Source organism: Arvicola amphibius, chromosome 6, assembly GCF_903992535.2.
Source record: "Arvicola amphibius chromosome 6, mArvAmp1.2, whole genome shotgun sequence".
Classification (NCBI taxonomy): Eukaryota; Metazoa; Chordata; class Mammalia; order Rodentia; family Cricetidae; genus Arvicola; species Arvicola amphibius.
The window spans coordinates 106,791,199-106,809,339 of NC_052052.2; the positions used below are offsets into that span (position 1 = coordinate 106,791,199).

Below are 18,141 nucleotides of genomic sequence, written 5' to 3' on the forward strand. Positions count from 1 at the left end.
GCCTGAGTGGTTTCCTTGGGGCATTAGCTAACAATCATCCCACCATTGATGGCGACAGCTGTTATTCCTTGTGTGGTTATTATGTGTAAAGCGCAGACCCCACTCTCAGTGCGCTCGACAGCCCCACGGTTATTTCTCACATTTTATTCTACACAGATGGAAATGACTGTCCCTGGTGCTGATGCTTGGTGGCCCTCATATGGCTAGTATAGTTTATAGATGGGGGAATCTGTCTGGCTGACCCTGAACGCCTAGAGGCAAAGACTTCTGTGTCACCGCAGACCGCCTGTCACCCAGCGGGCTGAAAGTCAGAAGCTGCTATACTCCTTCATATCTCAACATCCCCATTTACAAGCAACACTGTTGAGGGTTTTTTTTTTTTAATTAAACTTGGTTCCATGTTTAAGAAATGTGGGTTTTTCCATTATGGTGTAGATATACGCTGCAATTTTGGGGGAAAAAGGGTGTTTTAGGATAAAGCGTTGGACATGTGGGCAGGGTGTGTTTGAAAAGTTGGAACTTCCGGTGAGCTTTTTGTGCATCATAAAGTATTTAAAATACACCCAGATGTTCCTTCCATCTGAAGTGATCACGTTTTCTTAAAGAACCAAAACAGATGGTTATAAAGTTAACTGAAACAGCACCTTTTCCTGTACTCAAGCTTAAAACTAAATCAAAAGAACAAAGCAAATACTTGCACTGATAATTGAATGAGGACAATGACTCTGAGCGTGTTTTATGTGTGATCATCCCTGAATGCCGTGGGTCAGGCTTGTAACTTGGCTCCAGTTTTATCTGTGTGACATGAAGTAGATAGATTAACATGAGGCTCTTGATTGAGTCCTAATATGCTGTTCTTGGATGGATGATTCTCTCACCTCACATGAATTGCTGGGCCCCCTTCTCACGATTTCTGCTTTAGGACATCTGGGGTGTGGTCTGAGATTCTGGATTTTTTCCGTTCCCAGCTGATGCCTGTTTTGTGGGCTCAGGAAACCACAGTCTGATATCCACTGTAGCAGAGGATGCTCCCCTCCCCATTCTAAGATATCTGGTGATGGCTTATATGACATTAAGGCAGTTTTCAAAAACCGTGGTTGCTATGCAGCCACATAGGCGCAGAGGAAGGATGTCCAAAGTCACGTGAAGGTTGCTTTCAATTAAACACTACAGTGGAAAAGTCTGACATTAATTACACGTCAGTTGGATCTGGAATGTAATTGAAGACATTATTCTAAGTTCAGAAGAGGCTCATTGATCAGGGCTGGTCACTCGGGAGCACTTGTGCCCTAGACTTTTTAGGGTCATCAAATGAATTTGAAAAACAGCTTTCCAAAATGACCTCCTTCCATAGTTACTGATGCTACTCTTGTACCCACAGCCTGCCTTACAATGACTCTTGGGCTTCCTTCCTTTCTGACGTAGTCCTTTTAAATGATAAAGAGATTTCACAGTGCCTTGCTTCCTTCTGTTCCCGGTAATGGTTGATTTTCTATATCCACAGATTGTCATCCACAGTGCCTGTTGAGAAAATACCTCATGACCTCTGCTTATTCCCTCACGTGGACACCACAGGTAAATGGCCCAGGAAGGAGTCTGTCTCGCCCCACTATGTGGGGCATGGCTGTCACTTTAGTCACTGCATCTCAGCTTTGAGCCTGGTTTCTTTTCCTCTGTTGCCACTCGCAACACATATACATCTTCAAATTTTTTGTTAGGCTAAAGTTATACTTCCTCTTTCTACTATTTGGCCAGGAGCTGTAAACAGGTCCTGAAAATCTTCAGGAAAAGGATCTGTTTGGTGTTTGGCCATTACATATCAGATTAACATTCTGTGTCACGGACCACAGTGAAGGAAAGGAAAACGTTGAGCAGTAGTGTTGGGCATTTCTTTCTTGCCATTTTATCTCAGTTCATATAGCCCAGGCTAGCCTTGAACTCTCAATCCTCCTGTTTCGGCCTGCCAAGTACTAGGGTTCCAAGTGTATGCCACTGTCTCTGGCTTAGCCATTTGCACCTTTGCCTGAGTGACCTTTACTTACCTCCACCCCGCTTTTGATTTATTCAAGCAAATCTGAGTCTGAGAAGCTGATTATGACAGATAGATTTGTCAACACATTGTCATATCTTTGTGAAATTGTGAACTGCCATTGGACCACCAAATGTGTTGCAGATAATGTCTGCATGAACTGATTCTTGACTCAGGCTTCTGTGTTCTTAACCAAACAAAATCTGCTTTGAATTCCAGGACTATGATCTATATGCTATGAATGCTCCCATTAGCTGATGCTCTCTTTGCAGTGAATAGAACAATTTTATAAGTAGATTAGATGGACATTTAACTAAAAGTCTGGGTAATACTACCAAGAATTTTAAGGAAATTCAGTTGTGAAGTTAATTGTCTAGCTTGTTGTGTAGAACGCAAGTTTCAAAGTGCTGTTTTGGAAAACCACATCAGCTGCTGTTTTATAGTCTACTGCAGTTATATTTCTCTTTCTCATACCTGCCTACTGTCTTCTGGGTCTGAAGTTTAAGAAACTGGCCTTTCTAAACCGTTAAATTACCTTCCCATAAATGGGTGTATTTCTGAAATAATACCACAGTGCCCATATCTGTGGCATATCTTGGGTAAGAGCCGAGTGAGTAGATCAGAGAGTAGGTCTCTTAGCCCAAAGAGAGATTTAATTATTTATTATAAACACCAAGAAATTTTAATCAAACCAGATGTGGTGGTCCAGCACTTGGGAGCCCATAGCAGATGAGTTGTAAGTTCCACAGCAGTCTGGGTTACAGAGCTGGAGACCTAATATGCCCCACTGAGTGTGTCGAAAGGATGGGAGTTCAAATCATGGTCTGGTGTATTTTCTCTCTATCATATTGGCAACATGGAGAAGCCTAACAATGCTTAGTTGGCCTGGATATGGGGCAGCAGCAATGCTAACACGATGCTGTTGGGAATCTCATTGGAACTGTCACTGTACGGAGCAGTGTGGTCATCTTTACTGAGATGTGGCTATGCAGATGGATGGCCAAGCCAATGCTACTGTGTCCTTACACAAATACCTGGCCCATAGAAGGAGTTGATATTTGAAGACACATTCCTTAATTCATAACCTGAAACTCAGGAAAAGTATTTGTAAGAGAAATGGCAAATCAACCAGTGTGTCTGTAAGAGGAGCGGATCATGGATAGAAGTAAACACTTCTTGTTTCGAGTTTGTTGGTAAATTCCATATAATTTTATTGGCTTGTGACTCTAGGAAACTTATGCAAACTAACAAAATGTTTTTATAAAGATCCCAGAAACATAACACTTGCTACACATATCTGTGAGTTGAGAAGTAAAGTTTATTGATTCATATGAGAATGATAACTGGTATATTTCAGGATGGTGGTTACTTCTAGGGCAGAGGTTTTCAACCTGTGGTCCATGACCCCTTTGGATCTCCTAAGACCATAAGAAAACACAGATGTTTTATGAGTTACAATAGTAACGAGATTGCAGTTATGAAGTAGCAACGAAAATAATTTTGTGGTTAGGGTCACTACCTGAGGAACTGTATTAAAGAGTTGCAGCCTTAGGAAGATTGAGAACCACTGTTCTAATGGCAGTGAGGGGAGTTGCTGGGGTAGAACTTACAGGGGATCCTATCTATATGCCAGTGTTTGTCTTTGAGCTGTGTAATAATTCCCAGTATGTCATTGTTATAGACTACTACTTTCTATAATTCAGATACTATATAATTGACAGAAAAGTCTGTGTTTACATAGTGGGAAAAATAAGCAAATTGTAGAAGTACCTTGGTGTAGATCTTAAGACACTTTTGACAGATCTGACAATGAGCTGGTGTTAGGACACCCGTGTCCTAACTTTTCTCCAAGGGAAACCACTTTTCTCTCTGTCATACTTTGAAACTCAAGTCAGCCTGCTTAATTAAGAATCTTAACAGCTCTAGCTCTTGGGGAAGCAGTGACCATTCTGAGTCCATTTCTTCTCCAGATCTTCCACCAGTCAAGACTAGATCTTTAGATCCAGCACTGGTCTTGACAGCGCCATTAGTCCCGGTAAAGCAATTCCCGAGCATCCATTGTTCCATTCATTCTTTTCCAGCAGGGACTGTCAATGGGAAGTACTGCTGCCCACAACTCTTCGTCAACCACCGGTGTTTCTCAGGCCCGTTCCTGAACAAAGGGAGGATCGCAGAGCTACCTCAGTCCGTGGGACCTGGCAAGTGTGTGCTGGTGCTTAAAGAGGTAAGACATGTGAGCTGTTCTCATGTCCTTAACTTGTGGTTAAGTTTCCAAAGGGGATGTCCCATCCCTCAAGTGATTCAGTTTAGCTCACATCCAGCAAAGCGCCTCAATCTCTGGGGATGGAGCACTAGAGATTCAAATGTGAAAGAATGACATCCCTACCCATGAAAGACTCACAGTCTAATCAACATGCTTTCCCCCCACGAGTTAGGGAGGTATGTTGTGATATATTTAAATCAAGTGCTCTAGAATGACAGGGGAATGAATATGTGGAGTGAATACTCGGGACCAAATAGTACAAGGTTTTCAAGGAGGAAGTTACCTTATATGGCAGGATAGAGTGGCTGGCACATTTCCTATTCCTTGTCTGCTTTTTTAAAGACAGGGTTTCATATATTCCGGTCTGACCTTGAACTCACTATCAATGCAGTGTTGACCTAGAATTCCTTATGCCCCTCCCTCCACTCCAGTTCAGGAATTACAGCTATACACCACTACCCAAGTTTTAATGTAGTGATGGGTATCTAACTCAGTTGGGCTACCAGCCCAACCCAAGTGGCATCTTTGCTGTCTTTTTTCTCCACAGTGCCTGCCTGGCACCTGCACTTAGACAGTAATAACCTGCCTGGTTTCTAAATATGATCATGAGTTTTGCGTCGTTGATTGATCCAGGCCAAGCCCTGGCCACTCATGATGTGGAGAGTACTTTCCATTTCCTTTCTATTTGGGGAGGTGACCTATGGTAGAGGCTCGACTCAAGGAAGCAAATAGACATCGGAGGTCCTTTTACTATATCGGTTTTGTTTGTTTGTTGTTTTTGTTGCTTTAAGACAGGGTTTCTCTGTGTAACAACTCTGGCTGTCCTGGAACTCTATTTGTAGACCAGAATGGCCTTGAACTCACAGAGACCCACTTGCCTCTGGAGTGCTGGGATTAAAGGTGTGCACCCCCACTGCCTGGCATAAACAAACTTCATTTTATTAATTTTTTGTGTGCATTGGTGGTTTGCCTGCATGTATGAACTAGAGTTAACAGAGAGTTGCGAGTTACCATGTGGGTGCTAGGAACTGAACCTGGCTCAACCAGCTTCTTTGGAAAAACAGCTGGTGCTCTTAACCACAGAGCCATCTCTCCAGCCCGGCTTCTACTGCACCTTACTGGCCCAACTTCAGGTGGTATCTGGTGACCCACTGGAATAATGAAATAGTTTCCAGGCTCTTCAAGGAACTTCTCTGCTCTTGTCCTGCACACACCAGGGCTCCCTTAAAGAAAAAGGATGCCAGTGTGACCTTTATTGCTGCTGTGCCAGAATGGATGCTTTTTAAAGCACAGTTCTGTGGTCACACAATCCATCTACCCATTGATGTATTATTTACCTGGCAGCTTCTAGGAACCAGGCGCCTGGGTCATGGAGATTTCTCAGAGTGACCTCAGAGTGACAGCAGGGTGATGTGACTGGACTGTGGCTAAGATGGCATAGATTGTTTGCCTGTGATAGTGCCTGGTATTGGCAGGTCAGGGACACCAAAATTGCCAAAGATTCAGTGACTGATAGAGTTTCTTCTCAGGCGCCTGAAGGCCTGATTCACATGGCAGGTTCTGGTCGCCAACAGGAGACTTTCTATTGTCTGTCAGCTACGTTAACTAGCAACAAGACCTTGGCTTCATTCTCTCTTTAGGGACTGGCTAGTCTAAATTATTTTCTTTCAAGACAAAGAAGTTACCCCAATCATTTTCTGATAGAATGCCAGTCACCAAATTTAAAAGCCTAGCCAGAAGCAGTGTTCTGATGACAACAGTTAGTTTTCGCTGATGGTTAAAAATGTCTGCAGAGTGGTGGAAGAAGAAATAAATAAATAAATAAATAAATAAATAAATAAATAAATAAATAAAAGCACCTCAGTTCTGGAAGTGGAAGAAAAATGTAAGTTCCACCAAACCAATATTTATGCTAATGCTCCTCCTTTGGTGCCAGAGCCTCTGCATGGCTTCAAATTTCATTCTGCTTAAAGAGAACGAGGTAATTGAAGCAGAGACAGAGCACCTTGCTTTTCCGGGCCATCGGCAGTATTGGAAATTTAAACCCTTTTGTATCTTCAGAAAATGTGAAATGAGGGTTGTTTTCTCTGTGTCTCATCTGCTCTCAGTAGATAGTGTCTGTAGGTAGATGTAGGGCAGGTGTTTGGAAAGGCTAGCTGCAAGCTTAGGAGAGGGGGTTCTAAGACATATGTGAGGGGGTCTGTAAGACAGAAGAAGCTTCTAGAAAGCAGTGGCTAAACCATGCATCAAGTTGTTTTCTGGATATTAGACTTAGGAAAGCTCCGTAGAGACCCAGAAAGCCATGCATGACTGACCTTGACTTCAGAGATAGTATTGAAAGGAGATAGATTTAATTAAGCTCTTAGGACCCAAAATCCATCCAACTCCCAACATCCTATAAAGTAGACCTGAAGTGGGTCTTGACCTTCTGTTGTTAGGGATCAAGTCAAGTCTTATGATGACTCCTTATGTGCTGGGCATTTTATGGGTACCACAGAATTATCAATGACAGATAATAATGATGGCATTTGTCATAAACATGAATGTTCAGTAAAATCATTCTAAGTGGGAGCATCAATTTATAACTCAAATCATTCTAACCTGATGTCTTCTCCAGTTTGCCAAGGTCCCTGACAGACAAACCATGGATTTACGTAGTATTATTCTAAGACCGTTAGTATATTGTACCATCCTATGGATGACCTGGTCTACCTGTTGTGTTTAGTTAAATGCAGTGTGTTACTGAGGTGTGCGCATCCTCATCATAAAGAGAGATCCAACCACCAGGGACATGAAACTAGAGAAGCAGAATGTCTTCATCTGCTGACTCGTGTCAGTGTGTCCTGGGATGAGTACCTCACCTTCTGATGATATTCAGCTGGCCATCACTCTGATTGCATAAGCTTTGCAAAGGTGTTACCTCTCTTTTTTGGCAGCCTGGACTGTAGAGCAAAAGAAAAAGAAATAGAGGGGAAACCAATACATTGTGAATGTCTATTAGAACTTAAGAACATCATAATCTTGTCTTCCCTCTTTTTTCTGCTGCTGCTAGCTAATTCTTAGGAGAGAGGTTCACAGAGCCTGTACCTGTAGGAAACATTTGGATGTGATGAGCCTTCATGAGTGTATCAGTTCCTTGGAGGCAACGAGTCTCCGCAAGTGTACCACTTCCTCAGATGTGATGAGCCTCTCTCTGAGTATGTCACTTCTGTGCTGTGTGACTTTCTGCCCTAGTGAGTTGAGGTTGCTGGCAAATCGATGAATCTTGTAGGCATGAGTAGGGTCCAGAGACTAAGTGTGATAATGTATATCATGCCTACCAAGATGGTGTCCTTTTTTTGGATTGAAGAAATAAAAATATAAACCTGCTCCACACTGTCCTAGTTTACCCACTCCATTATCTCCATATTCCTGTGTTTTCCCTGTCTCTGTATCTGCCACCTATTTATCTGCTTATCTAACCATCTGTCTGTCTATCATCTGCCTTATAGTATCCATCTAACCATCTGTCTATCATCTGCCTTATAGTATCCAACCTCTAAAGTTTTCAATCTATTTGCCCATCCCCTACCATCACACGTCTGTTATCTGTATCTTTGATCTGTCTTTGTTAGCATCTGTCATCCGGTCCCATCTATTTATTCAGCCATCATCCAGCTCTGTGATATTTATTATATCTCTCTTACTTATCATCTGTCTTCTTCATCATCATCTATCATCATTATGTTTTATACCTATAACATATTTATAGCCATTTATTTATACCTATACATCTACCTATTTATCATCTATCATAGTATCTGTGTATCATCTATGACCATTGTTATCCTCTGTCAAATACTTACATCTCTCTCATTATTTATCCTCTGTTTATTCATTCCTAATGCGTGAAGTCAAATAGCAATCTATTTGTGGAGCTGATGGGAAATGAGGATGGCCTTTAAGTCATGTTCATCAGTGAAATGGAGAGAAGCTGGCATTAAGTAACAGGGATGGTCTTATTCTTAGTTTTTATTAGCATCTGTTAAAAAAGAATGGATCTCATTGTGATCTTTTCATATGTATATATTTAATGTGTTTTGATGGTATTTGCTCCTGAATATGTCTATCTAGTCCATCCCCCTTTTTACTGAGACTTTCCTCTTTTCAGCTAATCTGTTCTACTTGAATATTTCTTGACCAATGAGTTAGGGTTCCGTATAGTAATATGGTGAGAGGTAGCTTGAAGGCAACTTACCCATGGCTGCACCACTGAGGGAAATGACTCTTGTCCCAGCAACCCTTAACTGGAGGATACTCAAAGGAGGTTTCTGTGAAGGGAGTTTTGGGAAGAAGACCTGAAAGAGAAAAAGAATGGGCCTTATGGATATTGTCCTATTTCATGACAGTAGCACACCTGAGACCATGGGCTTATTAAAAGAAAAAAGAATATGTGGGCTCAGAGTTGCTGGGCTTCCAGTTGGTCCAGTTGCTTTGGGATCCTTGGTGAGATAGTCCATCATGGCGGAGAGTACATGCTGGAGGAAAGCTGTCCACCTCCATGCTTTAAAGTGATAAAGAGAAAGAGGATGGGCTAGGATTCCTACATCCCATTCCGGGACGTGTTCCTAGTGACGCAAAGATTCTCCTACCTCTCAGTGCTCTCTGGCATTGGGACCAAGCCTTTCCCAACTGGGCCTTCAGGGGCCTTACAGATCCAGTGCTTAAAAGGTCTTTCTACAGTTCCCACTCAATGTGGCAGGAAGCAAATAAGCAGGGAACTAAGTGTCAGGAACCTATCCCTGCAGGGTCACAGAAGCTGTGACTATTGTGGTAGCAGCCATAGGGAAGATGACCAGGTATGTGCTCCACAGACAAATGGAGAAAGTCATTTGCCCAGAGGCCTGTGGCTTCCTGGGGATTTAACTGAGATTTGATCCTAGGTATATCCAACTAGAGAGGTCATTGCTTTTGTCCTGCTTATGGGGGTATATTCTCAACATTCCAAAGTCTAAGGGATGCCATGAGCCATTGCTTTGTGGTGTGTATTTTCAATTGGAGTTGCTCAGACAGATCTTGGTTGACAGCTTAGTTTCCTTAGTTGAGGATAGGCTTCATGCTGTTTCTAATCTCTTACAGAGAACATACTGAATTGTATTCTGATAGTTTGTGAGGCAAAGCCATTTGATTTAACTCTGCCTAGTGATATCTATCTTGTTAGTTTTTATTCTTTTATTTGTGTGTTTGTGTGTACTATGCATGTATGTATATGTGTTGGAATGTACCTGAAGGGGTGTGAATGCATTTGGAGGAACACATCTTCTATTGTGTTCATGGAGATAGCACCTTATGATATCATATCATATGGCTAGTCTGGCTAGCCAGCTAGCTCTCCTGTTTCCGTCTTATGTGACTGGGATCACAGGTGGACTGCCACACCTAGCTAGCATTTTGTGTGGGTCCTAGGGACCAAATTCAGGTTCTCACACTGTCTGGCCAGCTCTTTAGCCCCTGAGCAGCCTCCCAAGCCCCCATGGAATTCTTTTTATGGGACAGCTGTATTTTCTTCAGCAGTCACGGACACAGCCACTGTGTGTATCAGCACTCACATAGAGAACCTTGTTGAATTTGAAGACAAATGGGCTGGTATTGGGGAAAACCATGAGAAAAAAAGAATTCAATATCGGGTACCTTTCAAATTTAATTACTGCTTGTTTCCTGTCTGAGTTGAACTCTGGAAGACAAGCTCTGGTCCTATTCACAGTCACCAACTGCATTCTGATATGCAGCAAATGACAACGTAGCTCTGGGGTTTTCTCTGCTAGTCACAATGAAGAGAAGCAAGTGAAATGTTATTGTCTGATGATAAATGTTTCACATGTTACTACAGCCAGCTCTAGTTAGATTTATTTTTAAACTCAGCTTTTAAAATTGTACTGGTAGCAAACAGAAAAATCAGACGATTGTTTCAGTGTAGAAAACAAAATGTACAACAGTCTGTATTGCCTTGTTCCATTTTCGTCCATGGATTCAAGTATGCCTCTCATTATGGCTAGTCAGAGCCCTTAGGACAAAGCCCAGTGCCATCTAGGACAAAGTGGGTTACACACTCACTGTATAATACAATTTGTCTCTCTTTGGGTAGAAGTGTAAATGGTCATGGTTGCATACATGTTTGGGAAGATATATATGTGTGTGTGTGTGTGTGTGTGTGTGTGTGTGTGTGTGTGTACATGTGGTGGCCAGAAGTCAACTTTGGGTATCTTCCTCTGTCACCTTATTTCTTGAGACCTAGTTTCAAAACCCAGAACCTGGAACCCACCAATTTGACTAGCATGGCAGGCAGGCAAGCTCCAGAGATCGCCTGCCTTTGCCTTCCTAGTGCTGGTGTTACAGGTGCCTGCCACCACACCTGACTTTGTATGTAGGTACTGGGACTTGAACTCAGATCCTCATATTTGTGTGGCAAGCGCTTTACTAATGCAGCCGCTTCTGCATCTCTGAAAGCTTCATTGTTTTCAGAGCTTAGCAGGGTATATCCACCCCGGCCAATATTTTCCTGAATATCCTTCCGTCTCCTCCTTTATGTTGACTGTTTTCCACCCAAAGGAGACATGGTGGCAGTCACGCTTCTTTCTCATCTTAGAGTTAGTTTTCTCACTCTCTATTGTATTCTGCCGTCAAACATGCGGTATGTGCCTCATATCTGATGTGACTACTTATACCTTTTCTGAGCCTGGGTAAACTCGAGGGACAGTGCCATGTAATTCTCCTACCTCTCTGTATTCCTGGCATCCCCTGGAGCTTTGTGGAATATAACCCCTGATTTCCTGTTTCCTTCTTCATACTGTTGACTATATCTGGCTATCAGGAGCTTGGAGTGTGGCAGAGCTTGTGAATGTCAGGAGCTAATCGTGCAGACATGCTGACACATTCCTGGACTTCCGGCTCTTGATCAGAGTTAGGGGTCAGCTTTGGCTGCATGAGGGGCTCTTTCCAAAATACAACAAGTGAATCATGACTTGCTGAGTGAGAGGCCAGTGCCCAGAAGTCTCAGTTCCTTGACTGTTTTAGTAAATAGGCACACTGAGAATTACTAGGAACACCTACCTCTCTTCACTAGAACCTGCTCCGTTGGCCCTTAGTGTATATAGAGATATCTGGTCATTCTGGCACTTTGCTGTAGGCAATCTCCACATATTTATTTTCTTGCACTTCAGACTTGGAAATGAGTATGTGATTTGAACACATAGGACATGGATGATGTTAAATGCTCCAGACCACTGCTTAAACCAATACCCAAGCACACTATCAAATTAAGTGCCCATAAGTTGAGGCTTTATCAGCTTTCGGGAACTCCTCCCACTCCTTACAGGCATCTGAAGTCTCCACTGTAGTGTGAGCCCCAAACTCGGTTTTATGTTTTCTAGTTGGTGAGTTAGTTCCATGATGCCTCAGAGTGTCCCATTAGACCTCATCAGAGCCCTTCACTTAATGAGATGTAAGGCGAAACCTCTTGTCAGCAGCATGGTTTCCGACACCTTCTTGTCAAACTCAGCAGGAATGGACACAGTGGTGGCTGATTTGGTGGCATCTTCCTCCCTGCAGGTTCTCAGCATGATCATCAATGCCGCCTATAAGCCCGGGAGGGTACTGCGGGAACTACAGCTGGTAGAAGACCCCCACTGGAATTTTCAGGAGGAGACCCTCAAGGCAAAGTAAGTGTTTCCGATTCTGGGAAACAAGGGCTGTGCGATATCTGACCTGCTGTTTTGAGACTTTTCCTTCCTTGATTTACTATCACCAGGCAGACAGAAGGAAACAGAAGGTCCGTCGTTTCACACCTCCCTGTGCCGCATGTAGTCTTTACTGTCTGGATTAGTTTTTATGATCTCTGTGACAAAATACTTAATAAAAAACAACTTAGGGGGGGCTGGAGAGATGGCTCAGAGGTTAAGAGCATTGCCTGTTCTTCCAAAGGTCCTGAGTTCAATTCCTAGCAACCACATGGTGGCTCACAACCATCTGTAATGGGGTCTGGTGCCCTCTTCTAGCCTGCAGGCAGACACACAAACAGAATATTGTATACATAATAAAATAAATAAATATTTAAAAAAAAAACAACTTAGGGGGGTCAAAGATTTATTTTTCCTCATGGATTCAAGGAGTTCAGGCCATGCTCAGGCTCCATTTCTAGGTCTGTGCTGAGACAGAATGTCGCGGCAGTGGGACAGTGTGGCAGTTACATCGCGGTGGGAAGGAAGAAGAGGGATGAGATGATTAAGTATAATCTTCCAAGACACTTCCCCAATGACCTATAACTGTCGCAGTGACATTTCTGCTATACTGAGCTGCCTTAAACATTAAGATTACTAGTATGAAATGCAGATTTGCTTAACTAATATTTAGTGCATTATGTTTTTATGTATATGTGTGCTTTGTATATGTGCACATGTTATATATGTGTGTGTATTATGCAAATATGTATGGAGGCCAAAGAGCATCCTCATGTGACATTCCGGTGGTTTGTTGAGGCAGGGTCTCTCATTTTCCTAGAGTTTGCTAAGTAGGCTAGGCTTGCTGGACAACAAGCCCCAGATGTCTTTTTCTTTCTCCATCCCCAGCTTGAGGACTACAAGCATACATAACCTCATCTGGCTTCTTTATATGAATTTTAGGGCTTGAACTCAGGTCTTTGTGCTTGCAAGGCAAGCATTTTACCGACTAAGTCATCTCCACAGCCCCTTAAGTAATAATACATTTTAATCGCTAAACATTCAGAAAAAAAAACTTTTGTGTTCCTAAGCCAAAAAGTGATTTATTAAAAATGAGAAAAGCATAGATGTCAATGATGTCCCTGTCACCATTGCAGGATGTCTGTTAGTGTTAAATGTTTGCTATTATGACCTGTTTGTACCACATAAAATGTTGTCTACTTTGGAATGGACAAAAGTTGAAGATAGAAGAAACTGATACATCGCTTTGACTTACATTGGATAAAGTGGCAATGAGGTCTGGGTTCACATATTAGGTGACTTTCTTCTTTTATTTGGAAATTGGGAAGGTGGCAAGTTTTTGCTTCATTTAAAATCTTTCCTCCTCCTCTTTCTCCTCCTCCCCTTCCTCCCTCCCCCCCCCCCCCCCCCCTGTCCCTTGTGGGAAAGAGTTTTCAAAGGCAGGGCCTCTATTAGTCAACTCAGCTTTTTTTTTAAAATTTTAGTTAATTTAGTTAACTAAGTTACCCCAGACTAACCATGCATGTCATGCTTCTTGGGAGACATTGAACTTGAGATCCTCCTGCCTCAGCACCTTGAGTAGTTGGGGTTGCAGGCATGTGCCAGCACACCTGGCTTGCTTTGCATTTCTACATCTCTGAAAGGAAGAGCAGGAACCTGGGCACACTTGCTCTTGGTTATAAAGGAGACTGTAGGAAAAGGTTCCTGTCTCAGGAGAGCTTCATATTGAATGTTACTTAGTGTCTGACAAGGCTGTTAGTCTTTTGTGGGTTTCCATATTGCCCTATGGATAGCCAAGGAAGACCTTAGACTTTCAATCCTCCTGCTTGTACCTTCCAAGTGTTGGCATTGCATGTATGCACCAACGCATCCAGTTTAAGCTATGGGGGTGGAAGCCAGAGCCTCATGCATGATCTATGGCCTCCGGTAATAGTTTTTCCTGGTTCCAGCCATGTGATTGGTGAGACAGTTTATGGTCAGCTGCCTACTCAGCATTCCGGGTGTCTCTTTAGATCAGCCCTGTTATCTTCCATTTCATAAAAGCCATTTATGCTCTACCAATGCCCCGCCCAGGTACAAGGGGAAAGAGAATGAAGGGCAATAAAGAGGGTTTATTTTTACAAAGCAGAAAGGCAGTGACAGGCAAAATTACATGTCATCATTCCAAGAAACTCTTACAGGAGCTTCACCCATAGCACAGAAGAAACAAAGCAAGGGTTTTTTTTTCCTTTTAGTATTCCATATTCCATCTTCTCAGAGGAGGGCCATCTGCCGTAACAGCATTTTTTTCAAGCTGATGCCGAAGACTCCAGCAAGTGTTCATGCAGAGATACCCTTACTTCTCACTTCCGAATTTTTCTGTACCATTCACTGTACCCCAGAGGCACCTAACAGCTATGGAAATAATCAGAACACAAACATCTTAAGTCTCATTAAAAGCAGTACTCTCCCTAAATCAGCCAGAAACCATTCCATGACAGGAAGAGTTCATTCTGCAAGTGTTTGCACTTATTTTCATGTTACTGAATCGACAGTAGCTTTTATTAAATTCAGCCTGATAGAATTGAAACGGACACCTGGCTTTCCATCCTGCTCAATTACAAAGGCACCATATTACCTCTTCTATCAAGGATGGCAGGGAGGTCTTCAGCAAAACCTTACCCAGCATCTTCTCAGGAGGAAATGCCTGTCTGCACGGGGGTGGGGGGTGGGGGGGGTCCTCCGTCCCTGATCATAGCATTCCTTCTAAGCAGCTGCTAATGATGACAGCTTTACAGTCAGCAGGAGCCTGCTGGTGATGGCTCTCTGTGGTGTGTCACCCTCTTTTTTTCTCATGGCAAAGACAACCTTCTAGACCCTGACAATTTGTGCTTTTCTCTGTGCAAATGGGAGGAGAGTGGAGCATGAGCCAGCCTCTTCCTCTGCGTGGAAAGGCAGGAGTGGTCTCTACTATGAGTGAACTTACTTCACAGACCTGACATTTGAGATTGTAGCTGCCCTCATTGTCTGAAATGAACTGTAATGCTACAAGTGTCTTCAGGGGAGGACCTGTCATAGTCCCCAGGGGAGTGTTTGTTGTCACATGGCCTCTATAATTGCTCATTGTTTTGTTTTTCTTTTTAAAATGTTTTTATTAGCATACATTAATTATATATAGTAAATAGTTTTATTAGGACATTTCCTTTTGTGTATGTAAGGCATTTTGATTATATTTCCCTTCATTTATCTCCAACCCACTCCACAGATTCTGTTCTTTCTCACTATTTACCCTTCCACTTCATCCTCCTCCTGGTCCTCCTCCTGCTGGTTCTCCTCCTGGTCCTCCTTCTCCCGGTCCTCCTCCTCCTGACCTTCCTCCTTCTAGTTCTCCTCCTCCTGGCCTTCCTCCTGGTCCTCTTCCTGACTGTCCTTCTTCTAACCCTCCTCCTCATGGTTCTCCTCCTCCTGGTCTTCCTCCTGCCGGTTCTCCTCCTGGTCCTCCTTCTCCCGGTCCTCCTCCTCCTGATCTTCCTCTTTCTGGTGCTCTTCCTCCTGGTTCTCCTCCTGGCCTTCCTCCTCCTGACCTTCCTCTTCCTGGTCCTCCTCTTGCTTCATGACCTAGTGAGTTTCATTAGTGTTACTTAAAGGCACGTGGGTAAGAAGTTTTTACACAAGTATGACCAGTACCAGCGGCTGCACCATAGAGTAAAGTCTCTCCCCCATTTGCTAATTTTTTTATTCTTTTATGGCGGATCGTATTTTCCTCAAAGAATACATAGATGCTTTTCCTGACAAGATAAATGTGTCTTCCAGAAGATTTTCACCTGTAGGTAAGATACCACCCAGCACGATCACGTGCGGTAGTCTGTTGGTATCTTCCCTCACTTTTCCATAAATTACGGCTTTTGCACTACTGAGGAAATGGTTGCAGGGTTGGGACGGCTGTAAGAAGCGTGCTTTGTCATTGTTCCTCAGCCTGTGTCTGGACCGCCTGCGCTGACAGTGGGAAAAAGCATTCTGACATCATTTGCTGCAGCTGTTTTGTAATGGAAAAACTTCCTCCTACTAAATGTAAATATTCCAAGCCACCTGCATTATCCTGAATTTTAAGATGAGAAAAAATTTACTCTCTCCTTTAGGGGGGAATCTAAAACAATTGAATTTTTTTTCAATATATCGCGGTTTCTTTCTATCTTACCTCTTCTTTGAATGGCTTTGAGCCATTCATTCATAGGGAAGCTGGGTGGAAGATCTACAGGGTTTTTTTTTCCAGGCTCTTGTTGCAGCTTTGTTCCACTTCATAGCCCTGTGGGCAGAGGCAGGGGGCTAAGCGGGACCTTGTTTGTATGTGAGTTGTGTTAACTGTGGAGCCACTCATCTCTCCCACGGCGGTGGCTGCCTTTGCCACCCCTACTTTCTCCCGCCTCTGCCCCGTGAGCCATTTCACAGGCTTCTGTGTCATGAGCAGAACGCTGTAACATTGCACCACCCTGGGGGACCAGTGTGAAAAAGGACTCCCAAATAGAGAGGATGTTCACTACAACAGGTGTGTGTGTGTGTGTGGTGTCTATGTGTGTGTTCGCACGCGTGCGCATGCGCTCATTTGTTGGTTTTTGTTTACCTGGCTCAGAGGAGGACGCCAATTTGCACTCCTGGAAATATTTCTGGTGAACTGAACGCAAAGTCAGTGACTGCCTGATTGAGGAGCTTTCTGTGTTGGGGATGTGAGTGGGGTGTTAGGAGTAAATGAGTCAGCCATGTAGCTTGGGGAGACATTTGCTTAATGAGCTTGGGTTTCACAGCAGTGTGTGTGCATGTGTGTCACAGTCCGTGTTGTGTGTGTCATTGTGTGACTGTGTGTGTGTCACAGTCTGTGTTGTGTGTGTCAAAGCGTGTGTCTCTCTGTACGTGTGTGTGTGTGTGTGTGTCTGTCTGTCTGTCTATCCCAGATGTGTGTTGCATCTGGGAACTGAGGTTTCAGAACAGTAAGACTGTGGGAGTGGCTTTCTGTTACTCGGCTGTACAGTGTTTGTGCTGGGCTCTGGGATTTGCTTTGTGTTGGGCCAGAAAAGTCAAGTTCTTGCCCTCTTGTCCAAGTTCTTAGATGCCAGCCAGAGGTACCTGAGGCTTTCCTGACAACCAGCACCTCCAGGCTAAGTGTGGCATAAATCCAGATTTCTGTCCCGCTCACTATCAACCTGGCCTTTTAGTACCGTGTTCAGCTCCCGCCTCTGACAGCAGGAAACCTGCTGTAAACACATAGTAAGAAGCAACCTTAGGCGGAAAGGGCTTGCTTTGGCTCACAACATGAGGTCACAGTCCGTCATGGGGGACAGCAGGCTCTTGCTCTGGTGGCAAGACCTGAGGAAACGGGTCACCTTCGACCTACGGTATGGAAGCAGAGATGAATGCCGGTACAGCTGGCTTTCCCTTGCATTTTGTGTTCAGTGTAGGACCATAACCCATGGGATGGTACCGTCTGTGTTCACTGTGGCCCTTCTTTCTTTCGTCTCTCTGGAAACCTCCTCACAGACATAGCCAGGGTTGTGTCTTCTGGATGATTTGAATCCAATTGACAATGACTCGACAATGACTCTTAGCCACACCTGCAGTTGCTAACTTCAATACATTGTTCGATCAGATACCAACTCCACTTCAGTGTCCTCCCTCCCCATATAACCAGTCTCATATGACAATGGCCTCCTCGCCCCTACCCCACTGCAGCCTCACCTAGCCCAGTGCTAGTGCTTCCTGGGAGACTGTAGTAAAGAGACCATTGGTAGGGAGGAGAGGTGTGAGATTCAGCAGGTGGCTAGCAACCCTCAGGGATACCTATCATCGGTGGCTCATGGGCAGCTATGGGATTAAAGACGCCATCTTGATTGTCCTGAGCCCAATCACCAAGCCTTTTTTGCTTTCTCCACAGTCAGTGGCTAGATGGGAGCCGTCCAACTTTGGGCAGTGGAGGCAGACCCTCAAAGAGCCATAGTTGATTCTGTGTGGCTGCAGCACCCTGCCCCCCCCCCCCCTAGAGTGGGGACAACCAGACTCTGGAGCTCTGGAGGAACAGTGTCTTGTCAGGTTACAGACTCTACCCAGTACTACACTCTCCTTCCTCAGTCCCTCCAGCACCATGGAATCTAGATATGTGAAAG

General features: G+C 43.8%; 1 protein-coding gene across 4 annotated transcripts in view; it reads left to right on the plus strand.

Annotated features, from left to right (window-relative positions):
* Sfmbt2 (Scm like with four mbt domains 2) overlaps positions 1-18,141 on the plus strand; it is a 179,664-nt gene that overhangs the window by 138,379 nt on the left and 23,144 nt on the right. For all 4 annotated transcript variants that reach the window (XM_038333304.2, XM_038333306.2, XM_038333307.2 and 1 more), the window contains 3 exons: positions 1,505-1,575; positions 4,111-4,253; positions 11,880-11,989. In XM_038333304.2, the coding sequence (XP_038189232.1) occupies positions 1,505-1,575; positions 4,111-4,253; positions 11,880-11,989 (324 nt within the window). The remainder of the gene's footprint in view (positions 1-1,504; positions 1,576-4,110; positions 4,254-11,879; positions 11,990-18,141) is intronic.